Below are 25,535 nucleotides of genomic sequence, written 5' to 3' on the forward strand. Positions count from 1 at the left end.
ACAGAGTCCCTGGGCTGGTCCCAGGCCTGTGTGATAACATAATGAATTTGCAGGGCTGAATAACAGTTATTTCAGAAGGCTGAGCGTGATATTTTCATTGTATAGTTAATTTACTGCAGAAGCAACGGGATGTACAGCACATCAAGGTCATACTGGTTCAACAGGTCAACTGGTTCACCTGGTATCATCAACACTGTTCTATTTTAATCTAACCTGTATTTATAGAATGCAAAGTTGAAGAAATTATCAAGGATAAAGAAAATGGGTGGATGGTGATAAAGGATGGCCTATCCTTAGAGGATTACAGTGTAAGACAAATAATCCATTTAAAAAATAGCTCAAGGCCTCTTGCAAGAAACAGGAATCAATATTTCTTTTAACCCATTAAAGATGGAGAATTTCTATGTAGAGTATGGATATATTAAATTAAATATTATATTTTATATATAAAATACATTATACTCATGTGTGTGTGTGTGTGTGTGTGTGTGTGTATACATAATCACTAACTTAACTATACGATGAGAATATCAGCTTGCTTAGCCCTCTGAAATAAAAGTTTATTAGCTTACAAATCACACATTCATTATGTTATCATTAGTAACAGGTTGTATAATGAACATCATTACTCTCTAAGAAACAAATGGGAACAAACTCTGACTAGTGCATTTATAATATATATATATTATCTAATGCATTTTGTTTCTCTGCAAAAAAAGTGTATAAATTTGTTTCTTTACACTATTCATGACAGTCTTTCTCATGTGAGTGACACATATAAAGTAATGAGGTACAATTGCCACTAGGCAGGTTTTGTTTTTTTGAAAGTAACAATGTTCATTATATAGTCTGTGTGACAACATACTGTATATGTCATTTGTATTCTCACTGTATAGTTAATTTACTGAAGAAGCAATGGGAATGGACTTTATTCCTCGGTGTCCTTAAGCCTGGTATGAGGTGCTTGTTATTATTATAGATGGCTTTGTCATAAGTAGAAATTATATAAGTATTATTATAATAGTAATTATCCAGATATATATAATGTGCTTTATGAATCTACTTTTGCACTTTCAGTAGTTAATTTTCAAAGTTAGAAAAAAGTTTACAGTTTAAAGTTTACAGTCTTCCTGCTTTCATTTTTCCCATTTGGGCTGTTTGAAGTTTATGAATCGAATTTCCAATAGGCAGCAATAGATAGTAAAAATATTGGCCTTTCTGGTGTTAAAATAGTCAGTTTAAAAAAAAAATACTCTACAGCCTACATATGTATCCATTATTGCAATTAACTTTTTAGAATAATTATACTAAAATGTTTACTACAATAGTGGGTACATATATGTAGAAATGATAGGCTATTTTTTTTGGAGTAGTTTTTTTAAATTAACCATTTTAACACTAGAAAGGCCAGATATTTTTACTACCTATTGCTGCTGATTGGGAATACTCAAATTTCCACAAAGGAAAAAATTGCAATTATACAAATCAGTGGAATTGTAGAGGGCACCGTGCTCTGCTGATTTTCTGTAAAAGTCACATGAATGAAAGCTAGTCAATTTCCTGGTGATGCGCAAATTAATATGCTTAGAGCCTTATCTGACATGAAGTACAGCTTCGGGTCTATCTCTCTATCGACAATAATTTTTTAAAAACCAGTCACAATAATTAAGATGTTTTGGTTTATCTTTTTTTTTATTTATTGCACAGTTGTTACATCGTTTGATGCGGTTTCAAATTTAAATCATAAAAAATCTCAAGAATGTATTTTACTTCCCTTTGTTGTGATAATTTATGTGTTGATTTTTTTCAGACTGGTATTAATAAATACTTCTTTAACTATCTATTATGGTCTCTGGAAACTTTATGGACAGTTACTTGTTTTGTTTTGCGCTTGAAACCAACTGCATTGTACACCATTTTTTATACCAAATTGTGCATGCTACTCTGTGTGGAATATTAGCATTCAGAAATTTTATCATGAATATTTGATTTGTTTCTTAAAAGGATATAAAATATACATAAGCTTCTACAATAGCAACACTATCCTTGATCAAATAGAGAATTTTAGAAAAACATACCTGGAAAGAATGAAATTATACAGAATAGTATCTAGCTGACAATAAATGACAATAATAACAAACACAATTAATTGTGGTACTACTAGTAGTAGTGGTGTTAAACGTGACTTTCATACAACTGCAGTTCAGTTAGGCTTGGTTTGGTTTTAAGTTGCTATCGAGTATATAAATGTTGTAGTAGGGTACATATTTATGAGTAATTGCATCCAAAGTTTGAATTTCTACATTGAATTCCTAAAAAGTAATTATTGTACAACATACTGTTGTACTTTATATTGTAAATGTATACAATTATTACACTTAATTCTCTAATAATCTAAAAATATGGTTGTAACAAGCAAATAATGTGCAATGTACCATTACATTACATTATCATAAAGTTGCAGTAACATGTTCATATAGGAAGCCAATTAGAAATAATGCACCTTTAATCTTTTGAACACTGGATTAAGAAATGGGGAATATTAAACTAGTGATACTGTCAAAATGATGATTATCATTTCTAGTGTTAAAGAAAGATTAGTTTTTGGCAATTCCAAGATTATAATGTTAGATGAATCTATGAACTTGAAAATATTTTATTCAAATTGAACTAAAAGCCATCCTTTTTTTGTTCTGTGACTGCACTGACAAAGATGTTTAAGTGAATAATTAATATATTAGTACATTTTGTTTTTTATATTTACAGGGTTCACATTCAAGAAGAGTTCATGATGCGCTTACACAAAAGGCACAACATTGGTTAGAACAACATCGTATTAAAGCATTTTATACTGTATCAGAAGAAGGTAAAGGCAGTTTTGAAACTGCTGGAGAAGCACTCATGCAGCTTACTGGACTTGGTAAATTACGACCAAACACTGTATTACTTGGTTATAAAACTGACTGGCAGACTTGTCCGTTTCAGGAATTGCTACAGTATTTCAATTTAATACAGTAAGACTATAATAATTTTATTTAAGGTGTAATTTTTGTAATGTATTATTTATTAGAATGTTTGAGATTCACGGATCAGAAGTTATGTAAAGTTAATTTTTGTCAGAAAAAAATTTGTAGTTATGATTCTTTAGTAATAACAAGTAGTGATTGTTGTATAAAATGATTAATTTTTAATGTATTTTTTATTTGGTGGAAATTTAAAATTTTGATTTACAATCTGGATCAAATTTGCACTTTTTCACTAACGTAAAAAATTTGTAAACTGTTTTTTTTTTATTTTTATTATTATGATTAATATAGTACTTTGAAAAAAAATTCTTGTCCGGGTGAGTATAACCCGTAAAACAACTAAATGTAAAAAGTTGAGTTCTTTTCTGCATTGTTTGTGAGAGTTCATAAATATTTGAAAAAGACTTGTAGGACATTCAACAGATACCAACAAAATTTACCCCATTCTCACTTGTATTCGTGGTAATGCAATACAGTCTATAACTTTATTAAAGCATTCTATTAAAAAATTAAGTATATATAGTTTAAACAAAGTTTTAATTTTAAACCGCAGTTTGTAAAGGTATTTTTCAATTTTTCTGATATTTGGTCTCACTAAGATAGTTATTTTTTTTTAAAACTGCTGTTTTAGGTTATTAAATATTGGGAATGTTTTGTACTGAACAGTCTGTTTTAATAACCCTACATGTTAACTACATTGGTTTCATAATTTCAGTTAATAATAAGCAGAAAAAAAGGTTGTGAAGCAAAGAAAAATTTCAATTAAAACGTTTTAGTCTGTTACAATAAAGAACAATTCCTTCATGTAAGTTTACAACATATTTCAGACTTTGAAGTTGTCTGTGCAGTTATATTGTTGACTGCACCTTATAAAAGTTGACGCGCCTACTATTTTTACAATTTATCTATGTTCATATCCTCTGTTGACAATCAACCTTATAACTTTAATGTTTGACCTCACAATATACAATAAAGAACCAATAGCACCTATTTTCTTTCGGCAAATGTTTCACGATGTTCTCTCCAAGACAAACCCAGACACCCATAGTACACACGGATGGATTGAAACAGAATGATACCGTTGGATGTGCTTTTGTTATTAATGGCCGAACCTATATGTTTGGTCTACCTGGTATTACGAGTGTCTTTACTGATGAATTGTATGCTATAAATAAGGCTTTGAGTGTCATTAACCCTAAGTACTATCATATCTTTATTTGTAGCGACTCATGTAGTGCTCAAGGAGCCTTAGAAAAGTTTTATTCCAGACAGCCTTTCTCTTTCTTGTTTAGCCTCCGGTAATTAACATTCAGATAATACTTCAGAGGATGATATGTATGATTGTAAATGAAGTGTAGTCTTGTACATTCTCAGTTCGACCATTCCTGATATGTATGGTTAATTGAAACCCAAACACCAAAGAACACCAGTATCCATGATCTAGTATTCAGATCCGTGTAAAAATAACTAACATTACTAGGACTTGAACGCTGGAACTCTCGACTTCTAAATCAGCTGATTTGGGAAGACACGTTCACCACTAGACCAACCCGGTGGGTATTCCAGACAGCTTATCATCACTGAAATCTACAATGCAATCGTCGAGTTGAACCATCGCAACATGCAAGTGAGTTTCTACTGGATCCCTAGCCACATGAGGATTCCAGGTAATGAACATGCTGATTCCACTAATAAAGACGCATGTAGTCAACCATCCTTCACTACCCGTGTTACTGCATCCAACCTTATTAGATATATGAAGCTAATTCTTTGCGCAAAGGAGCAAAATGACTTAGACCAAGTGCTAATATTTTACATACTTTTTATAGTGTTTTTAGATTTTTTTTTTACAGTAATTGTATGTTTTAGTGGATCTTTTTCAGAATTCCCCTCCAAAAACACCACTTACCTTTTTAACCTAACAGTGAAAAATATATGTGTTTTTTAATACCCAGTATGAATTAGGTGGGAATATGCATGTTTCAAAATAAAAATTGGTAGTTTTACGTTTCTCCCTCCCAAAACGTTTGTAAGTTTTTCACCTGGAGATAACTGAAAATAGCAAGAAATATTGATATCAACAATAACCAGGTTGGAGAAATAACCCAATAATCAGAGATAACCATTATTATAACTACTTATATTTATTTATTTTGTAAATGTAATCTAATCAAACTTAACTTACGCTCGCTTCGCTTGTTAACTTTACTATTTTAGGTAATGTTTTGAATATTTAAATTATAAATTCAGTAATTATTGCAATTTTTAATTTTATAAATAATCAAAACATTACTGTAAATTAGTCGAGGTTAGCGATCGAAGTGAGCGTAGGTTAAGTTTGGTTGATTGTAATTTATATCTACATTTATAAGCAATAATGCTTATATTTTTAATATGTAAAATTTGTTAATATAGTGATTGTTTAAAACCGGTATAAAAGAGCATGTTAACGTGTTATTTCTCCAACCAGGTTATTATTGATATCAATATTAACTGCTATTTTGAACATGCATATTCCCACCTAATGCTTATTGGATATGAATAATACATAGATTTTGAAGCACGTTTCTCTCTCTGTAAAAGGAAAAAGTTATACGGCGCCAAAACTGGTGGATTTGGAGAATGTTCCAAAGCAGTAATTTGTCAGCTAACAGCTACTTCACAGAAAGTGTTGTATAAACAGGCATATTATCTAAATGAAGAATAAATTTCTTTTCTCACTCTCCCAGGTTTGTCACAACTCCATTTTAATAATACTGGTTCAGTATTGTGGCTTTTGGAATCCACTTTTCAAAACGAATGCCCTTAATGTTAAAAAGTACAAAGAGCTTTGAGTTTGGACAAGCTTTTTCAAGTTTGATGATGGTGTTTTTCAGTGCACTGATTGCCATTTTGTCTCAGAAATCAGACTCGGAAAATCCGAGTCTCTAAATGAAGTGGTGATTTAAAAAAAAAAATGACGAGTAGGCATCAAATTGCTGCAGCATATAAGAACAAATTTCCTTGAGGTATTCTTTTTCTTTTGGTGTGAGAACCTAGGATCATCTTATCACAAATGTTCTTATGTTAAGATCAGTTTCCAAAATTCTTCTTACAATCTTTTGTCAATGTTCACAGCTTAGCTATCATTTGGACATTGAGGTTGCAGTTTTCTTAAACTTTGGTCTTCATTTTCTTTTGTTCTTGATGTTAAAGTTTGTCCAGGATGTTCATTTTCTATACTCACTCTGACTTCCTTTTGTGGCACTCAAACACATGCATACAAAATATGCAGTCTTCTTCATAAGCATTTAAAATCATTCTATTGGTATTTTGTTCAATGTTACTAAAAATTTCAAATTGACCTATTATTCAACTTTCAAACTTAACATTATCCCAGCTAGAGATACAATCTTGTTATTTAATAGGCACATCAAGTGTGTGATGTTCTTACCTTCCTTTCTTAATCTATGAGCAACATTTTGATTAAAGTTATTAATGAAAGTGAATGTTAAAAATTTGTTTTTTTTTCTTCTGAAATTTTATATACATGCTTCACTATCAGTGGTCTGTTCTATTCATTTATTTAAGCTAAGTATTTAAAAATAGTTTTTAGTTTGAAGAAAATTAATATACAGTGCATATGTAGACATTTGAGCCATTTGAGTATTATGCAAAAAATGGAAAAGTGTTTTTAAAAATGGATGAAAGAGATTTTGTACAATTGTCAAACATTACTTCGTGAAAGACTAAACTGCACAGTAAAACTAAAACCAAGCAAGACAAATATTATGTTAAGTCAGTTCTACCAATTAGAATAGTTTACAATCAGTCATATGAAAACAAGTAATGCTAGAAATTCTGGATGGCCTGTTGAGGTTACAACTACAGAAAATACTGACAAAAATTCATGATCACAGAAAACTGTGAGAGCCTACTTCAGTAGGCAATTTAAATGAACCATTGATTAATATTTATATGTGTGAAAACTGCCACCAGAATGTTTCACCATGTTTGTTCTTAACTGATGAAAAGTATAAATCAGTAAACATTTTTAAGCACGGTAATGGGGAGAAATTTTTATACCATTTCATAAGTTGATGAAACCCACCTGAAACAAAGGCATAGTTAAACAGTTAAAACAATAGATTGTAGTTAGAGAACTTGTTCCACTGAAATTGAAAACCGTTCATCAGCAAGAAAGGTGATGTCTTTTGCTATTCCATCAAAGGTAGCCTTTCTTGCTGTTCCATCAGCAAGAATGACCACCACTGTCTTCTGGGATACTTTATTACACAAACATCATTGACTTTCTGGAGAAATATAAGATAATAACTGGTAATGTTACGCATATTTGCTAGATCATCTAAATGAGAAAATAAAGAAATCATGACCCATTTGACATAAAGAAGGCTCTTTTTCACCAAGAAAATGCATCAGGTCATTCTTCTACAATTGCAGTAGCAAAATTATTTGAATTACGCTATGAAATTCTTTCACATTCCCCTACTTGCCAGACTGCTACTGTCTGTTTCTAATATGAAGAAATGGCTAGCAGGAAGAAAATTTACACATGATGAGTATGTTGAAACATCTGCGTACTTGAAGATAGACAAATCATACCATAAGAATGGGATTGGATAGTTTGAGTGTCATTGGACAAAGTACATATACTTGAAAGAAAATTATGTTGAGGAAAAAAGAAGAAAAATTTTGTTTTTTTTTACTTTTCCCCTCTTATTTTTATGTTTTGTGCTCTGTCCCTCTTGTTTTCTACTTTACTGCTCTCAAAAATTTATTTTCTCTGATCTGAAGCTACTGCTTTCCCTTTATTTTATTCTGTATGTTTTGGTCCTTGTGCCTTTATAGAAACTCCTCATCTTCCTCATCTTTATCTTTTATGATACCTTCTTATTACATATTCAAATCCATATTAGCGACTGTAATAAATATAAGTTTATTTTTACTCGGCCTTCCTTTGCAGTCATTTTGAAATTTCATTTGGTAATTTTCCATCCGCATTTACTAATGGTTATTCACAAAGAAATACACAGAAAAAATATGTTTTTAATTTCAGGTTATATTTCTTAATTACTTATAATATTTACAATAATATTTTTTTTAATTTATGTAGAATTTTAATTTTTGCTTTGTTTTTTAAGTGCTGCATTAGATAGTTACCTGGCAGTTGGTATTCTTCGCCTTCAGAATGGGCTTGATTACTCAAATCTTGTTCAGGATAAAGATGTGGTTCTGATATCAACACTTGACAAGAAGGATGCTGAAGATAAATTAAGACGTAATCAATCGAGTGGTCATCTCTCATTAGGTAGACCAAGTGAGCTGCTTGTGCCTTGAATCAGCTTGAAATTATTTGCAAATATCTCAGTATTATCACATCGCATCATCGCATGATACTACTATCTACCATCTATTCTTATCTGAATTTAGGGTAATTTTCAATCTATTGGGAATAAGTGTCAGGTGATTGCAATAAATTGTCCTGATTTTTCCAATCTGTGTACTATGCTTTGCATTGTTTTCTTGTGCACTAAAGCATTTTTATATTATTTTTTGCTTACTTTTATGCTTTTAAAAATGTACTTGTATTTATTAAGTAACATATTAATTATTATATGTAATTACCATACACAAGTAACAACATAATAAGTAATAACATACATGAATATGAATAGGATGGTACACCAAAGTGGCATAGAAGGTCAGCACTTGTCCTCCCAAATTGGTTCAAGGCTTGCTTGTATCAATAATATTTTGACACCTCTTCAAATACTCTCTCCTGATCATAATTTCTTTCATGGGTTTTTATGAACCATTGATTAATATTTATATGTGTGAAAACTGCCACCAGAATGTTTCACCATTTTTTCTCTTAACTGAACCCAACAAGCTGTTGAGTCATAGAAACCCAACAAGCTAGTGGTATAATCATTAACAAAAACAAACAGGCCATATTTGCAGACCCTGAATCAAGGTACTCGGGATATCTGGAGACTTACAGAGTACAATGTGAATCAGTCAGTTAAAATCTGAGGCTTATAAATCTACCAACCTATTTCCTTTGAAAGAATTAATCTCTTTGAACAGTAATGAGCAACTTACCATGATTTTGTTATCCATAACAATTGGCAATCAAAATTAAACAACATATGTGTTGTTTAATCAAACATATTATTTTGATAAACAAAAAAAAAGTTAGTACAATTATTGGGCATTAATCAATGTGATTATTATTATTTCATTGTATACCTTTGGATGTTTTTTTAAATCTAGAAGATGTATTATTAAAAGTTGGCAAAATTCCTTGACTGTATTAGAAATGTCTTAATTTTTTTCATTTATTTTGTTAGTTATATAAATTTGTATATTTCATAATGTTTAAATATATTAAATATTTTTTTTATTGAGTAATCATCATCATCAGATGACAAAAGGATATCTGCCCTTAGGCAGGATTTTTTGCACTATCTTTCTCTTCTACTTCTAGCTAAATTTTTAGTTTAGCTTTTAAGTTTCTAACAGTTTCCATTAATTTCTATTCTGCCTATAACTTTTACTCTTCCATTTTTTCTTTTCATCTTCTACTGGTACTTCTAACACCGTTTTAATCAATTGTTCTCCTTTCATATTTCCAAAGCAGTTGATTTTCCTACCAAATTGATTTGCGTAAGCATTTGTTCTCTTAAATAATAATTCCCCTGTTATGTTCAGTGCAGTTTCCAAACAATATAGTGTCAAATGTACTATGACATTTAAAAAAACTTTGTATAAATATATAGTATTTATCAACCTGCTTGTAAAATAAATTAAAAGTACAGCAGTATTTACAAATACATAAATGTAATACTAATATTAAAAAGATATTCTCATCTTAACAATATTAAAATTTTACAACATAAAAAAAGCACTGCAAAAGTGAACTGACATAATTCAAATCAATTAGTAATGTACATTTTGATCATATAAAAATAGATGTCTTTTCAGCGACTAATAAAACTACTAACAATAACTGCAGTTAAAATATGCTGCTGTACATTACTGTCTCTGATGAATGACTACAATTGTTGCTAGGAAACTAATCTTTAAAGTTGGAAGTTTAATTTGGTTTAACATAAAAGATTCTACAAAATTATTGAATGATCTAAAATAATACCATGTAATCACATACCTAAACTGTTTAATAATCATTACTCATATAATCAGTTACATGTATAAATCGCATATGGTTTTTTATGGATTTCTATAAAATTATTAATTTAGGACAGAATATTATAATATTCTCCTTTATTAAATAAAATAAAATTAAAATTATTAATTGTTTACTGGATTGCACTCAAATTAATGGAAATTCTTTTCCCAAAGAGCTTTCAAAATCAATTATCAGCTGTACTGAAGCATGAGACCAAAGACCAAATACATGAGGTGCAGATAGTTGCTGAGCACAAAATCAGGACTGACACTGACTTTGACAGATTTTATATATATATGTACACACACACACACACACACACACACACACACACACACACACAAGTATATAAAAATAATCACAAGGTGGAGTGAAAATGTTTAAAACTGGGCTTGTAATTTTAAAATGGCAGTACTTACAGGGTATTGTGGTGAATCTCCTTCAAAGTAGCCCCGTCTAACTGAACATAGTTACTCCAGTGGCGTTTCCACTTTTCAAAGTATCCCTGGAAATTTCCTTTCTTAAGGGTGTTAATAATAAGAACTCGCTCTGTATTTGTCTGGATGTGTTCAATCAAGTCAAATTGGTTCCCTTTCAGTGAAAATTCCAATTCAGGAATAAGGGGATTTAGAATTCCAGTTCTAAAAGTAGGAAAAAGTAGGGTTGCAGAAGCCTATGCTTCTGCAAATTCCTATGAATTTGGGCAAAAATTCGATCGAGAATGCACTATGAGTCAGTGCTTTGTTATGGTGTAGGATCCAATTCTTGTCTGGCAATACAGGCCTTTTCTTCTGCACATTTTCGTGCAAACGCTTAAGTACACTTTTGTAATATTTCTATTTGAATCAATCAATCGGGCGAGAATTATTTCTGAATACTTTTTCTTTTAAATCCCAACAAAAAGATGCATAAGATAAATCCAGCAACCTAGATAGGAATACCGTAGGCATACCATAGGAAATTTTCCTTCCCAAAGAACTTGTCTATTAGCATTGCATTATTTGCTGTGGGGGCTGTTGCAACCTGCCATTGTTTCATTTTCTATCCCTCCTGTAAATTCAGTTATAATCTGCTGTTTGCATTCAGAACTTATTTTTTGTGTGAAAAATATTGGACTTGCTATTCTCTTCAGAGAATTTAGGTATGAAACTCTGATATTTTCTGAGTGGAATGATCTACCTTTTATTGTGGAAAACATTAGGATTTTCTGCACTTCAGTATCAGCTGTTCTGGCTATTTACATAGGTACTTTGATGAAATCATGCCTTGTTACAAAAAAAAAATGTCATCAAGATCTGAATATTGCCATGAACAAAGCAAGTAAACCGTTTGCAATAATTGTTTTTTTCCATGATTGGGATAAACCCTCTGTAATCTCATTTATTGTTTACTAAAAATCGGCCTACCCATATGTGAATTTAATCAGTTAAAAATTGAGTGTAAAAATATAATTGATTATAAACAAGTTATAATTATAGTATGAAGTGGGAATTATTAGGTATTATTATAAAGTGCAATCTGAGCATAATGCACATGCAGTAATTTTTCATAACATTATGCAAAATCACTGGGAAGTGTAAATTTAATTTTTATTTTCTGCATGTGATCATTAATGAACAGTTATATATCTGTACAGTTCATTCATTTTAAACTGTCAATATAGAAATTGATATATTTGGATATTACACAGGATACAGTTATCCCATGTATTAAAATAATTGCATTATGAATAAGTTGGAATATGAAGCATATAGATTTTCTAAATTTAATTGCCAATGATGTACATTTACAACTGAATTGATTTCATTAGCACTAAAGTACAGTCTATATCTATTACTTTCTCTTCAATTAGCAAAAACAATTTAAAAAAAATTTGGGATGAATCTTGATATCAGTAGCTGTAGTTAGGTTCCTAATTATCTGCATGTAATAAGCACTACATTGGAAAGTAAAGAAGATTTATAGATAGGCAAGCATGAGTAATGATAATTTTTTTTTTACTGAAAAATAACTGATGTAATTTTTTTGAGTTCTGGTACTGATGCTAAGTGTACATAATTGCGGTCAATTTTGGTTGTTTTTTTTCTAATATTTTTACAAACAGCATTATTTGTTAAATCTCATTGCATAAGGAAAACATATTAAGTAAGAAAAAATAAATTTTTTTATTTAATGTGTTAAATATGCATGTTTAAAGTTTATATGTGTTTAAAATTATTTTTTTATTGAGAAAATTCTCAGACTAAACTCTTTCATTCAGTTATATACAAAATAAAACTATTTCATAAAACTAATAAAAGTAGTAATGGTAAATACTTTTATTATCATAAATAATTAAAACATAAAAGTTTAATTAATTAATACCATTAATTGAAAACCATACATTTTTTATTATACTGGTTTCGTGAAACATTTTAATGAATATAAAAGAAAATTATGATTAAATATTTTATAAACTTTACTTTTGACTTATTCGTTACTATGTAAAGGAAACTTATTTTTTACCTTAATATTTTCAGATCTAACCCTTTAGTAAGATTATATTTTAAATGAAACTTAAAATAGTAAAATTAAATAATAACAAAAAAAATTTATATGGTTCTTTCCAATCAACTCAACTATACTACAAGGTAGTTCTGCATTACTTAACTGACCTTTATTTTAAGAGGAATTATTACTACTGTTGTTAGTTACTAATAAGTTAGCTACTAAGTAGGAGCATGCAGTAACTAAGCCTTAAGTTAATGAGCTAAATGAACTACTTTAACCTAATAAAAACTAGATTGACACATGAATTTGTTAGTAAACTGGCCAATACATATGGGAAGTACATCTGTGTTTTCCATTGTAATCATTGTTTAAAATGTGTAATCTGATTTAACAGAGATGGTTTACTGTATTAAATGTTTTTAAGATCGAACATTTTCTTTTTTTAAATATTTTATTTATTTCATATTGTACTGTATATGTACTGATTATTTATATTTTTAATTAATAAGGGGATTTTATTCCTTATGCAAAGATTATTGAAACTACAATTAAATTGCTTTCACAATATCTTTCTGTATAAAATCATGAAGGAAACACAAATAAGTGGCTCACAATTTCTATATATATCTTTTGTTGGTTATCTTCTAAAATCAATAATTCTATGGAACGTATTAATTATAAATGTATGTATGCGAGCTCACTTCTGAATCTACTCATATTTGTTACATTCTGGCACCAACTATTCATGGATGCTATTTGAGGGAGATTGTAAATTCACATAAATATTAATTTTAGCCTCATTCATGTACCTTTTTCTCAGCTCCTATAACAGATAGACTTATAGGATTTTTTTTTCACTAATTTTCATTGTAATTTTTTCTATCTACTTAGGCAGAATTATTAGTTTTAATAAAACCTATTTATATATTTTTGAAATATTTTTAACAATCCATTTTTGTTTTCGCACAAAATATTTCAATACACAGTTACATTGTGAGCTTCATATAAAACATCAAATTTAAATAAAGCACAGAAACAAAATTTTATAATAATAAACTTTTAATAAACAAATAAAATAAACTTACTATGGTGCGATTTGCGAAACAATGTACTAGGACTATATTGCTTATGCTTCTCTCTCGAGTTTTACAAAAAAAAATTACAACTCAAAACATCAAAAAATATTTTGATGGATAATATAAATTAGTAATATATTTGACTCAGAAGTATCATAACTAGTCTATGTAGAACGGCTATTATATAATTACTTGTAAACATCAAAATTTAACAAAATATCTAATTAATACTTATGATAGTAAGAAATTGGCCAAACAAAAATTAATTTTAATTACAATTTTAAACGTAATTTGTTATTTTAACATGTTATAATTTCAATAATAATATTTTTTAATGTTATAAAAAAATCGATGGATAAGAAATCTTCTGATAAATCCATGATTGTCTTTTTGTGGCCTTTGATATCTAATTCTCATACCTGTATTCCGTACAAATGACAGTCTATGATTTCCCTGATGAGTTTTTTTTAAAAGTATTCATAACACTCATCTAACCACGACGAAGTCTCGCATATAACTGACGCTTTCCGATGGTGTCACAGGTCTAACTCCATCACAATTTCTCCGAATTGTCCAAGTCTGTGTGAGTATGTGTACTCATACAAACGTAACACTCTTTGTATAGAAAACGTTTGCTCATTTTTTCACGCATGATTTCATATTTCTTAAAATTCTATTTTAATAATTTGATAACTAATGAATCATGCTGCTATTAATTTAATTTTTACGTTTTTTAAAAAAAAATATCGTCCGTCGACGTATTAAGAAATTCATATAATAAATAATTTACAATAAAATAAAATACAAATAAATTCACCAATTTAATTAAGCCAATTCAATTTAATTTAAATTTTGGTCAGAATTCATAATGGTTACAACATGCAAAAAGCATTACTAAAGCATTATCTGTTAGCATACAACAAAACTAATGGGTTTTGTTGTATGCTAACAGACTGTAATAGCAGAGAATGGTTCATTTTATATAAGGGACAAAGATAATGATAATTTTTTATAAGTGGCTAACGTACCGGTGTAATTGTAATATTTTAAATTATATTTATAAATTACATTCTGCTGTTACGATGCAATTTGCTAACTATTTATCAAATATTTATTATACAATCCAGATTAATGTTAATTATAAATTTTTTTTTTATTTTCAGAGGATGGTGGTCATACACCTCCAGATTCTCCAGTTCCAAATGATTTGAGTAGAGTTGTTGTTTGTGCTGATCCTGGTGGAGAATGTCAGCCGACTAAACTTGAAGGGACTGATGATGGTGATATATCTAGAACTGATAGCAATACAGAAAATCATAGCAATAGTAAATTGTTTGTTAGTCCATCTGGTGAACCACTTTCTCCCAATCTTTTGAAAGATATAACTCTATTCAGAAGGAAGCAAGATAAAGGTTTTATTGATGTATGGTGGCTTTTTGATGATGGAGGTAAATTAACTAATTAAGAATTCTGTTATTATTATTATTTGTTCTCAGAAATTATAGCAGTAAATATTTGCTTCTCTCATATGTAAGGTGCTCAAAGTTGAACACACATAAAGCTTAAAGGTTTTGTTCAGATGGTAGCAACCATTAATTACATCTTCAATATCTATTGTCATTATTCTTAACAATTACTGAAAAGGTTGTTTGTCCTCTTTCAAAAATCAATAATTTGCACCTCTCTTTCAGATATCCATCCGGTATAGTAGAACCTACCACATGACTATCTGCTTCTCAGGGATGTTCAAACTCACCTATCAGGTCTTATGATTGTTAGCATACAATTAACCAAAAATTAATAAAATGAGGAAAAAACTTTTATTGAAAAAACTTTTATATACACAAAATAAATATACTATCAAATATAGATTAGGAAATAGAAAGAAATTTTTAAAATTATTTCTATGAAATGCAATGCTGTATGACAGCAAAATGTAGTCAATAAAAAATATATTTGATTACATATAAAAAATTATTTTTTAAAGAAGCTTTTATTTAACTAATATTAATATTAACTTTAATAAAAAAAAGGAAAGAAATTAGAAAAACCCTCTAAAAATTAAAAAAATAAGAATTAAATCAAATTGAGAATTTTAAACAAAAAATTACAATATATTAACAAATATAAAAATCCACTAAAAAGTAAAAAATAAATTATAGTATTACTTAAAAATACCATGTTGTGCAAAGATGATGTCATAAAATAACTAAGTTTATTAAATAATTAATAAATAATGTTATTGTACAAATCGTTTATGTTTTTAAAATAATATCTTTTTTTTTTGTAAGTTTAACTACTGACATTCAAATATGGATTACAAGGATCTCTCATCATTTTGGATTATCATTAGGCAACTAAGATATTCTGGTCTTGTCTGAAAAAATATGTCCATTTGAAGTTGAAAAAATTTGTGTTCCATTTGCACAATAATTTTAATCAGACTTGTAATATTATAGAAAAAATACTGTACATGAAGAACAAAGTTTTTGTTTCCATAATGACATCACCCTCTTCCTTATTCTTAAAACTGGTAATTTCAATGAAAACTGCCTCACTTTGTCTTCTATAAGATTTTCATAGCCAGTTGGATCTTCATCTGCTTCTAAACAATTAAGAAAACCGTCTTCTGTTATTTTGGTTTGCTTACTCATAATCAGCGGTTCTTGTAAATTTCCAAAACTCAGCTCCTACAGATTTGTTTCAAATCACTCATTATTAATCATTGTTTTCTAAGCATTACCTAAATTTAATATTTTTACCTTGTTCCATGCATCAGACTGATTTTTATTCTGTTTCACAATAAATGCACACTCTTAATTGTACAGGAGAATAAATGTTTATTATAAAATATAACATATTTATTAAATCATGGATTCCCAAATACATATTGAAATTCATTTTACAATGTTATTAAATATTAAAATGTTTTTACTTAAATGTAATTTAATGTTTTTGGTTTGTAAAGGGGGTCTGTAAAAGTGAGAATTTATTGTATATTAATAAATTATTATTAAACAGTAGATGTTTGTTATATAGATGTTTATCTCTGATAAAATAATATCACATTTGTATCAAGTTATACGAGTTTTTTCTTTTTACTAGTAATACTTATAAATGGGCAGATATATTACATAGTACACAGCAGTTGTCACACCCACTTGTCTGTGACATTGGAATTCAGTTCCTGATTGTATCAACAGAAAGCACCACATGTTTCACGAAGTAAACATTCCGCCTGTCATATTACAGTGATATTTGGCTGATAAGTGTTACCACTGTAGTGGAATCTGTATAATCTATTCTTCTGTTATACCTGTTGATAGCATTGCTTTGAGCATCAGGCATAAGCAGGTATAACTAGTGTTAGCATTATTAATAAATAAATAATCTATTGACTTTTTTCAAAAGAATTATGTCCTATTAATATTAAATTTAAACTGCATTATTAAAAATGATTTTATCTCAATGTAGTATATAATTATCCTGTAATAAATTACTGAATATTCAAATTAGTAATGCAATGGTACAGAATAAAGTATCTAATAAGCAGAATCCATTGTAAATATTATTATTGATCTGGTTTAATAACTAAAACACATTAAGTATTATTGCTAAGAATCACCTAGAAATACATTTTTTAAGAGAATGACAATATTTTATCATTTGTAATATTCTTTTATTATCGAACAAAAAATAATTACTAAATAATCATTTAAAATATTAACACAAATAAAACCAATGAAATCCAAATTAAAATGTACTTAAAATTTCAATAAATTGTAAATGAGAGATTAAACTTCTATGAAAAATATTCATTGTAATTGATAAAAAAACTATAAAAAAAAATATAATTATCTCTTCATTAAACTCATGCATTCAGAGATTAAAAAAAACTATAATGATAAGAAACCATAAATATTTCTTATTCAACTTTAAAGAAGAGAAGGTTTTATTCAATGTGAATCATTAACCTTTTTTGTATGTATGTATATATGTTACTCTTCTTTAAGCGGTCTGATTTTCATTATTATTCTTTATTTTGGTAAGTTCTTCTGGTGATCCAGTTACAAGGTTTTTCAAAGTAACTGAAATGAAGATTTATAAATGGAAAATTAGATTCCTTATAGACAATTAAAGGTATTTGTTTACTTTTTTGTTGTCATCATTGGTTAGATTTTTATAAAGAATTATAATATAATTATAGCCTGATGCTACCTGGTACTTGAAGTATTTTCATGTAAGAATTCAAGAAAATTAGTAGAAATGACTGTGTGTATTATACATATAAATATTGTATAATTGTTATATAATATTGTATTGTGTTATAATTATAAATATTGTACTCCAAAGAGACTTAACTCATCTTCCATAGAAGTCCAAATTTTTTGTGAGGTTGAAAATTATATCTTTCAAGAAGTGTTGCCAAATTATTGAAAAAAAAGATTCCACATTTGTTTGGTTGAATCTAGAAGCTTGTGCTAAGCTGATCGCCTCTGGTTTTCATAATGAAAGAGTTGGATGTCTTCTTAAAAAATCAGTCATTTCCGGCACACCCATTATTCTGCCAAGATTTAGGACATTTAATAGAATTTGCCATACAAAGATCACGAGCTAAAGTTTTGATTTCTTTTGGTGTTAAACCATAGTAAACATTAACTGCTTGAAGAACATATTGCTTTAATTCCTTCTCATCATCATCAGAAAAAACTTTTCTATTTGGAAACTAACCATTGGTGATGGAAGACCGATCTATCTTTTGATCGTCAATTTCATCTTGGAGAATCTTCTTACAATATCTTGCTAAAGTTCGATAATTGATTTGATAATCAGGTGCAGCTTTATGAATTGATAATATCTCCTTTTTTACCTTCCTCATTGCTGCAAGCATGATGTCTGGAACAAATTTCTCCTTGGTTTGTCTTTTTTTTATGATTTCTCACCATCTTTACCTGAAACAAGTGAAAAAAAACTACTAAAAAAATCTGCCGTGGTAGGTTGTCATATGTAACAACCATTCCTGAAATTTCTGTGACAACCAACCACGAACAGACATTTCAGACAAAAAACAAGCTGGAAAAATAGACCTTGAACCTAACCTCAATGTTGATACAGAATAACATTCTGCAACTGTTATAAAATAATAGAAAATAGTTGGGATATAGACTTCATTGAATACAGAGTGAATAAAGAGAGTTAATTATATCAATAAATGAATACATACCGTTGCAAAAACACAAAAACACCAATAAAATCTTTAAAACTGTCGCAAGGAACTAGAAACTGTGTACATCTTACTCAGAATATTTTGATTGTACTGTGGTTTCAATTTAGACTATTAGGAAGCAGCAGTGACTGAGAACTGAGACTTGTGACCACCAGCCTGTGTGACAACCTGCCCTGGTCTCCCCTATAGTGAATTTTCATAAAATTTTGCATTTCAAATTGGTGGGTACTATTTTTCTTGGACATAGGGGAAGGAAAGCTCCAGTAGTGTGGAAGTTTTTATTGCCAATACATCTGCTTATTTTCTCCCTACACTGTTGATGCAACCTACTTCTGATATCACCCACCACTTCCAGTCTTCTCTCACTGGATATGTATTAGATACTTCACTCTTTACACCTTATTCCATCTTTAAATCATGACATTTATTTCTGTACCTGTACAACAGTATTTTCTATTAATATATAACAACATGACTCTTTCTCAGTAAATTATTATATTGTTAATATTAATATTGGTTTTTTTCTATCATTTACTTCTTGGACACTTTATTTTCAAAAATATTTGAAAAATTAAAAGAAAAATACAAAATCCGTCTGGATAGTATCCTATTTTGTGCTGTAAATTTGAATATAGAAGTGTCATATAGTTTACTAAGTTTGCCAAACACTTTGGATAGTATTGTTTAAAAGAAACTAAAATTCTTTTTATGATACTTAAAGTATATGATGATAAGTTCATGAGTGATGTATAAATTAAAGAGTAGTTTAGAGATTTAATAATGGTTGTACTTCAGTTGAAAGTGAACTTTTTTGACTTAAGTAAAATCTTTCTTCATAGTTTTAAAAAAAAAATTTACAGTAGAATTAGTTTTATGTTTTCCATTAACATTCTACAATAATTTCACACAGTGCTTAATTTCCCAAATAATGTAAAGATGACACCTTTGTTTAAATTATAGAGCTTAACAAAAAAGATTGTAAAAAATCCTTATAGAATCTGCTATTTTCTATATAAAACTGTTAAGTAACTTTTTTTTTATCCTTAGTTAAATTATTAGAAATATGAAAATAAAAGACAAATATTTTTAACAGTATTTTGGAAAAGTTAACTTTAATCGTCTAAAATATAAAAAATAAGTTGACACAAAAACGCTTAATTTTGTAAATTTTCCACAATTTTTTTTATAGTTTCATTAAAGTTTATCCAAATATTATCATTTTTGAATTGAAAAAAGCATTTTATATGAAATATCAATTTTTTGTTTATTAATTATATATATAAATATGTTTATTAATATGTTTTTTGTATCATTTTCTAAAAAACTGGCTATCATTTTTAAAAAATGAAAAATTAAATTTATAAAAACTTATTTACATATATATTTTATTTATATAACTAATTATAATTAATTTCCTCAAAAACGTTTGGTTTGCATTTATTATTTACATAACTACTTATTACTATCATAAGAAAAACATTTCTAAGTTCACTATTAGTTTACATTTATAATTTTATAGAAATAGATGATATAATTGCATACAAGATTAAACATCAGATCTAAAATGTCTACTGTGTGAGAAATAATGTAGGTACCATAACTAATACAACTTATTGTATTAAATAGTTTAATTTCTGTTTTTCATTAAAACAAAACATATATAATTTTTTTGGAATAAAACATACTTCTTTTTTTATAAATTATTATATTTCTTCTCTATAACTTAGTTTGGAAAAACAGAGAGAATGTTCAATTTAGGATCAAAGATATTTTTTTTTTTTATTTTTATTATGACTTCAGTCATATTTTTATATGTATTTTAGTAAGGAAGATGAGGTGAATGAAATATAAATGAAAAAATATCAGACCTTGTCAGAAATTATGAACCCAAGACCAGCTGGTTTAGAAGTTAAGGCAAATCACTACACCTCCATAATCCCTATTTTTTATTGACTGTTATCTAAAAAAAATATTACATTTTTTTTAACCTGAGCATTTTTTTTTAAACATCTGATGGAATTTAGAGATTTAAAACTATCAGGAAGGAAAACCAAGGATTCAATAACTAGTTGAGTATTTTAAATGCTTTAATGAATAATATGCATTTGCTAAGATATAAATCTTATTTTTTTTCAAAGTAAATATTAAAGATTTGTGCATGAAATACTTCAACCATCAAACATTACTAGCTGTTACAATAGAAACTGAACCTACTCCATCATAACCATATCAGAAAGTTGATTAATATTGAAAAAAAAATTTGCAGGATCAGCTGATGGTAAAAATTAGTAGTTAGGGGTTGTTTTCAATTACCAATTACCAATTACGCCTTATATGGTAATAAATTCTATTTGAACATTTGTTCTTCTTTGATTAAATTTTTTCCTATACCTTCATTTCATCACATTCAGGAATTTATTACTTTTTGTGAAGTTTCTAATAGCAGTTTTTAGAACAGGCACACATCATTAAATATGCGGGCTTGAATTGCTGAAGTACTTCAACTTTTGAAGTGTTTATTTATTTAATATAATTAAATAAATAAACTAGTAATTGATATTTAAATATCAAATTAGTTAATCCTACTCTAATTCTTTGCTGTTACAACATTTAAGCCTTTGCTTACAAAGGTATATGTTACCTTTAAGATGTTTCTTATCTGAAATTTATTATGTCATCTAACATTGCTCTATTCTTAAAAATGCTTGTCGATTTAAATTTATACTTCAATTCTGAAGCAGAGTAATGTTGGATTATTAGTGTTTATTTTTTAATAAATTAAAATAAAATCTTAAATAATAATTTATTTTTTTCAAAATTAAATTATTATTTAAGTTTTTATTTTTCAATGAAAGATTTAATATGGAATTGATGATTTTTTCTAATAGTTTTTCAATGCCTTTTCTACCTCTTTTTTGATGTATAATCTCAGAGGTACAAAAAGATATACTGATTAACTGGAAAAACTACATTTTAATTTTATGGCAAAAATTTAACAGTAACATGGTTATAGGTTTCAGTTTTTAGTTCCACTGGAGTTCAGAAAATCAGGTTTTATTCACTTCATATTATGTTGGGAGAAAGAGGCTGGAAAAATAGAACATGAACTTGAATTTTCTGGCATTAGAAAACATTGATACATTATTATCTTTTGTTCAGAAAAATAAGTTAATGCCAAATATTGGAATTTAAATAGTGTTACTCTACAAATTATTAATGCTAAATTAATCAGTTTTCTTACATACTTATAGATAATACCAAAAAATTTGTATGAATAAAACAGTCAAAGTATGGTTAAGATAAGTAATGTAGTTAAACATAGTCATATATTTTTAAATAATTCATTAAAGATTTAGCTTAGAACCACAGATAAAATTCATAGATTTAACCACAGATAAGATTCATTACACAAATAAATATTCATTAGATAAACTTACACATTTTATTTAAAGAATATCTATGTAGACATAAATAAATAGAGCTACTGATATATGTGTTAGATAATTCATGATGAAGATGCATGGCTCTGTCAGTGGTGGTAAGTAGTACAACCGTGATGTAGTGACAAGTTGACTGTAGTATAGGTCAGGATGTAGACAACCTTGTTTAATATGTACTGATCCCCAGATTATTCTTGAGATACTTTCTTATGATAATGAGATGAAGACATAAAAATTGTAATATAACGTGTATAAAAATGATTAATTTTTGTATTCTTAAAGTTTGCAACATTTTTAATCATTTTTATTGATGACGTTAATTCTATCAATTTCCTGAGAATTAAATTCTTCATAAATTTCCTCTTAAAGTTTTATTTGGCTAATGACAATTAACCTAAGTAAATTTATGCCAAGCTTAAAAAAAGCATGTTTTTAGCAGCAATTTTCTCAAACAGTACTGAATAACAGAAAATACAGTTCCGGGATTCATTTTTTCTTTTAATTTTTCATATAAGAAAAAGTCTTTTCAATAATCTGTATCTCTAGAGTTTTAATGTAGTATTATTTAACCTTTAAAGGAAAATTTTAGGTGAAACCTTTTGCTAGCTGTAACTTAAAAACAAAACATTTTCAGGCCTATATTTATATAAACTTTTTTCATTATTTTGGTAGACGAATACACCTGTATAGTATGGTAGAAACTTCCTGAAACAATCTATGTATAATTACCATTTCTAAAATAGAAATATTTTGTTTTATTGTTGTAGGTCTTACACTTTTGGTACCACATATTCTTCGTACAAGATCACAGTTTGCTGATTGCAAATTAAGAATATTTTCATTGGCAAATCGCAAGTCACAGCTTGATCGTGATCAAAGAAAGTAAGTTTTCTCTATATTTTTAATTTGTATAATATATTATATACTATTTAAAATTATAACAAAATCTGGGAATATTACTTGGGGCAGATAGTTTAGCTGTCTACAGTTTTGTACAAGGTCTGTAAATGAAGTAATGAGACTGGTTCAGAAAAACTTTTTACTTACAATCCATTTATACATGGACTCTAACTCTTCGAAATAGTTCCCTTGGGAAGCCACACAATGCTTCAAATGGTTTAACCACTCTTCATAGCAGTGTTGGAACTCAGAAACTCTAGTATCCTACAGATGGTTGGTTACATTTTTAAAAATGTTTTCTACTGTTCCAAAATATTGTCCTTTTAAAGTGTTTTTTTAAAGTCAGGAACAGGAGAAAGTCACAGGGATTCAAGTCAGGTGAATAAGGTGGTTGAGGAACTACAGGAATTTTTTTCTTTGCCAAAAATTCAATAATTAAGAGTGCTGTGTGACAAGGTGCATTGTCATGATACAGCATCCAGTTGTCTTTGATGGCTGGTCTCGCGTGGGCAGCTCTTTTCTGCAGTCTTTCAAGAATTTTGCAGTAAACATATTGATTTATAGTCTGTCCTGTAGGCAAAAATCCTTCTGGACAATGCCATTACTATCAAAGAAACAAATTAGTATGGCTTTGATTTGCCCATTTTTGCTTTTTTGGGACGTGGTGAGTTTGAAGTGTGCCACTCCTTGCTCGGGTGTTTTGTTTCTGGGTTGTAGTCAAATATTCAAGATTCATCACCAGTAATAACATTTTTTTTAAATATCAGGATCAGTTTCAATTTGCCCTAGAAGATTGCGGCACATTTCCACCCTGTTGTTTTTTCTGTTCAACAGTAAGGTTTTTTGGGACCAATTTTGCACAAACTTTTTTGTGTCCAATTTGTTTGTCAAAATTTGATGGACTGTGGTACGGTTCAAATTCAATTCTTCTGCAATCATTCTGATAGTTAATCGCCGGTCGTGCCGTATTAAGTCAATGATTTGCTGAACATTGTCGTCAGTTTTTGACATTAATGGTCTTCCAGGGTGTGAATCATTTGCAACTGATTCCTGCCCTCCTGAAAATGCTTTAAACCACCTAAAAACTTGGGCTTGTGACATAACGTCATCTCCATACGCTCTTTTCAATTTTGAAAAGGTTTCAGTAGCATTCTCACAGAGTTTAACAAAAAACTTGATTGCACAATGTTGCTCATGATTACTAATCATTCATTTCTGTAATGCACAACAAAAACTCATTTCATGAAAAGTTTGTTTACGTTTCATGTGACAACAATAGACTAAAAATATTAATACCTAATATAAATCAGCTGTTCAGATAACCATATGTTTACTAGTAATACAGTGTTGCCACTTTGGCTGTCAAAAAAAAATCTAGTCTCATAACTTTATTTTCAGACTTTGTATCTTAGTAGGATTTCTCGATTTAGGAAAGGAATAACATATATTAACATCAATCTCTTTTTCATGTGGGAGCTCTGATTTGAAACCAGGGTTGGAATTTTTCAGCTGCTACAAAATCCATTTCTCATTGTCAGAAAAAAGGAGAGAATGTCAGTGTCAAGTAAATAAAATATCTGAAAAAGACACATTTTTTTATTTTTAACCTCAATATTCTAATATTTAATTACTTATCTGAAAAAAATCATTTTTAAAATTGTACAAATTTAATTTTTGAACAAGCAAAGAATTTCCAAAAGTTTAATACTTAGTTAAAGTACCTTCTAAAATAGAATTAAAAAATTATTTTAATAGCTGAAATGACAGTTTAAATGAGAAATTATCTATCTTTTTAGTACTACCATATTACAAAATGGAATTCATGGAAATAGTAAATTATAAATTATACAGGCTACATTTCAGCCATATGATAGTTTTTACAGCGTTAAACATTTTCTGTTTCTGTAGCAAACTTTATAATTATTGAAAATTCATTTTAAGTTTTAAAACCTCAGAACTATATGAGGCCTGTTCTTCATAGAAAATTAACATTTCTATTTTCTTTAAGTCATCACTTAAATGATGAAAAGTACTATCTATGAAAAATTGATACTTAGAAATTTGATAGAAATTTGAAGAAGGGACAAGCCAAAAACAAGATCAAGCCATAAGATTGTTGTCATATTGATTTATTATCTTAATATTATCGCTGCATATCCATTCATTACACTCAGCATTTAATAAAAT

The 25,535-nt window shown here is 28.5% G+C and overlaps 1 protein-coding gene across 1 annotated transcript in view; it reads left to right on the plus strand.

The window, feature by feature from the left end:
- The window catches only part of LOC142317310 (bumetanide-sensitive sodium-(potassium)-chloride cotransporter-like), a 170,926-nt gene that overhangs the window by 123,689 nt on the left and 21,702 nt on the right, over positions 1 to 25,535 (plus strand). Inside the window, exons 14-17 of the mRNA XM_075353748.1 lie at positions 2,767 to 3,014; positions 8,168 to 8,334; positions 14,945 to 15,229; positions 23,216 to 23,330. Coding sequence (XP_075209863.1) covers positions 2,767 to 3,014; positions 8,168 to 8,334; positions 14,945 to 15,229; positions 23,216 to 23,330 — 815 coding nt within the window. The remainder of the gene's footprint in view (positions 1 to 2,766; positions 3,015 to 8,167; positions 8,335 to 14,944; positions 15,230 to 23,215; positions 23,331 to 25,535) is intronic.

This window comes from Lycorma delicatula, chromosome 1, assembly GCF_047948215.1.
Source record: "Lycorma delicatula isolate Av1 chromosome 1, ASM4794821v1, whole genome shotgun sequence".
In the NCBI taxonomy this organism is placed as follows: Eukaryota; Metazoa; Arthropoda; class Insecta; order Hemiptera; family Fulgoridae; genus Lycorma; species Lycorma delicatula.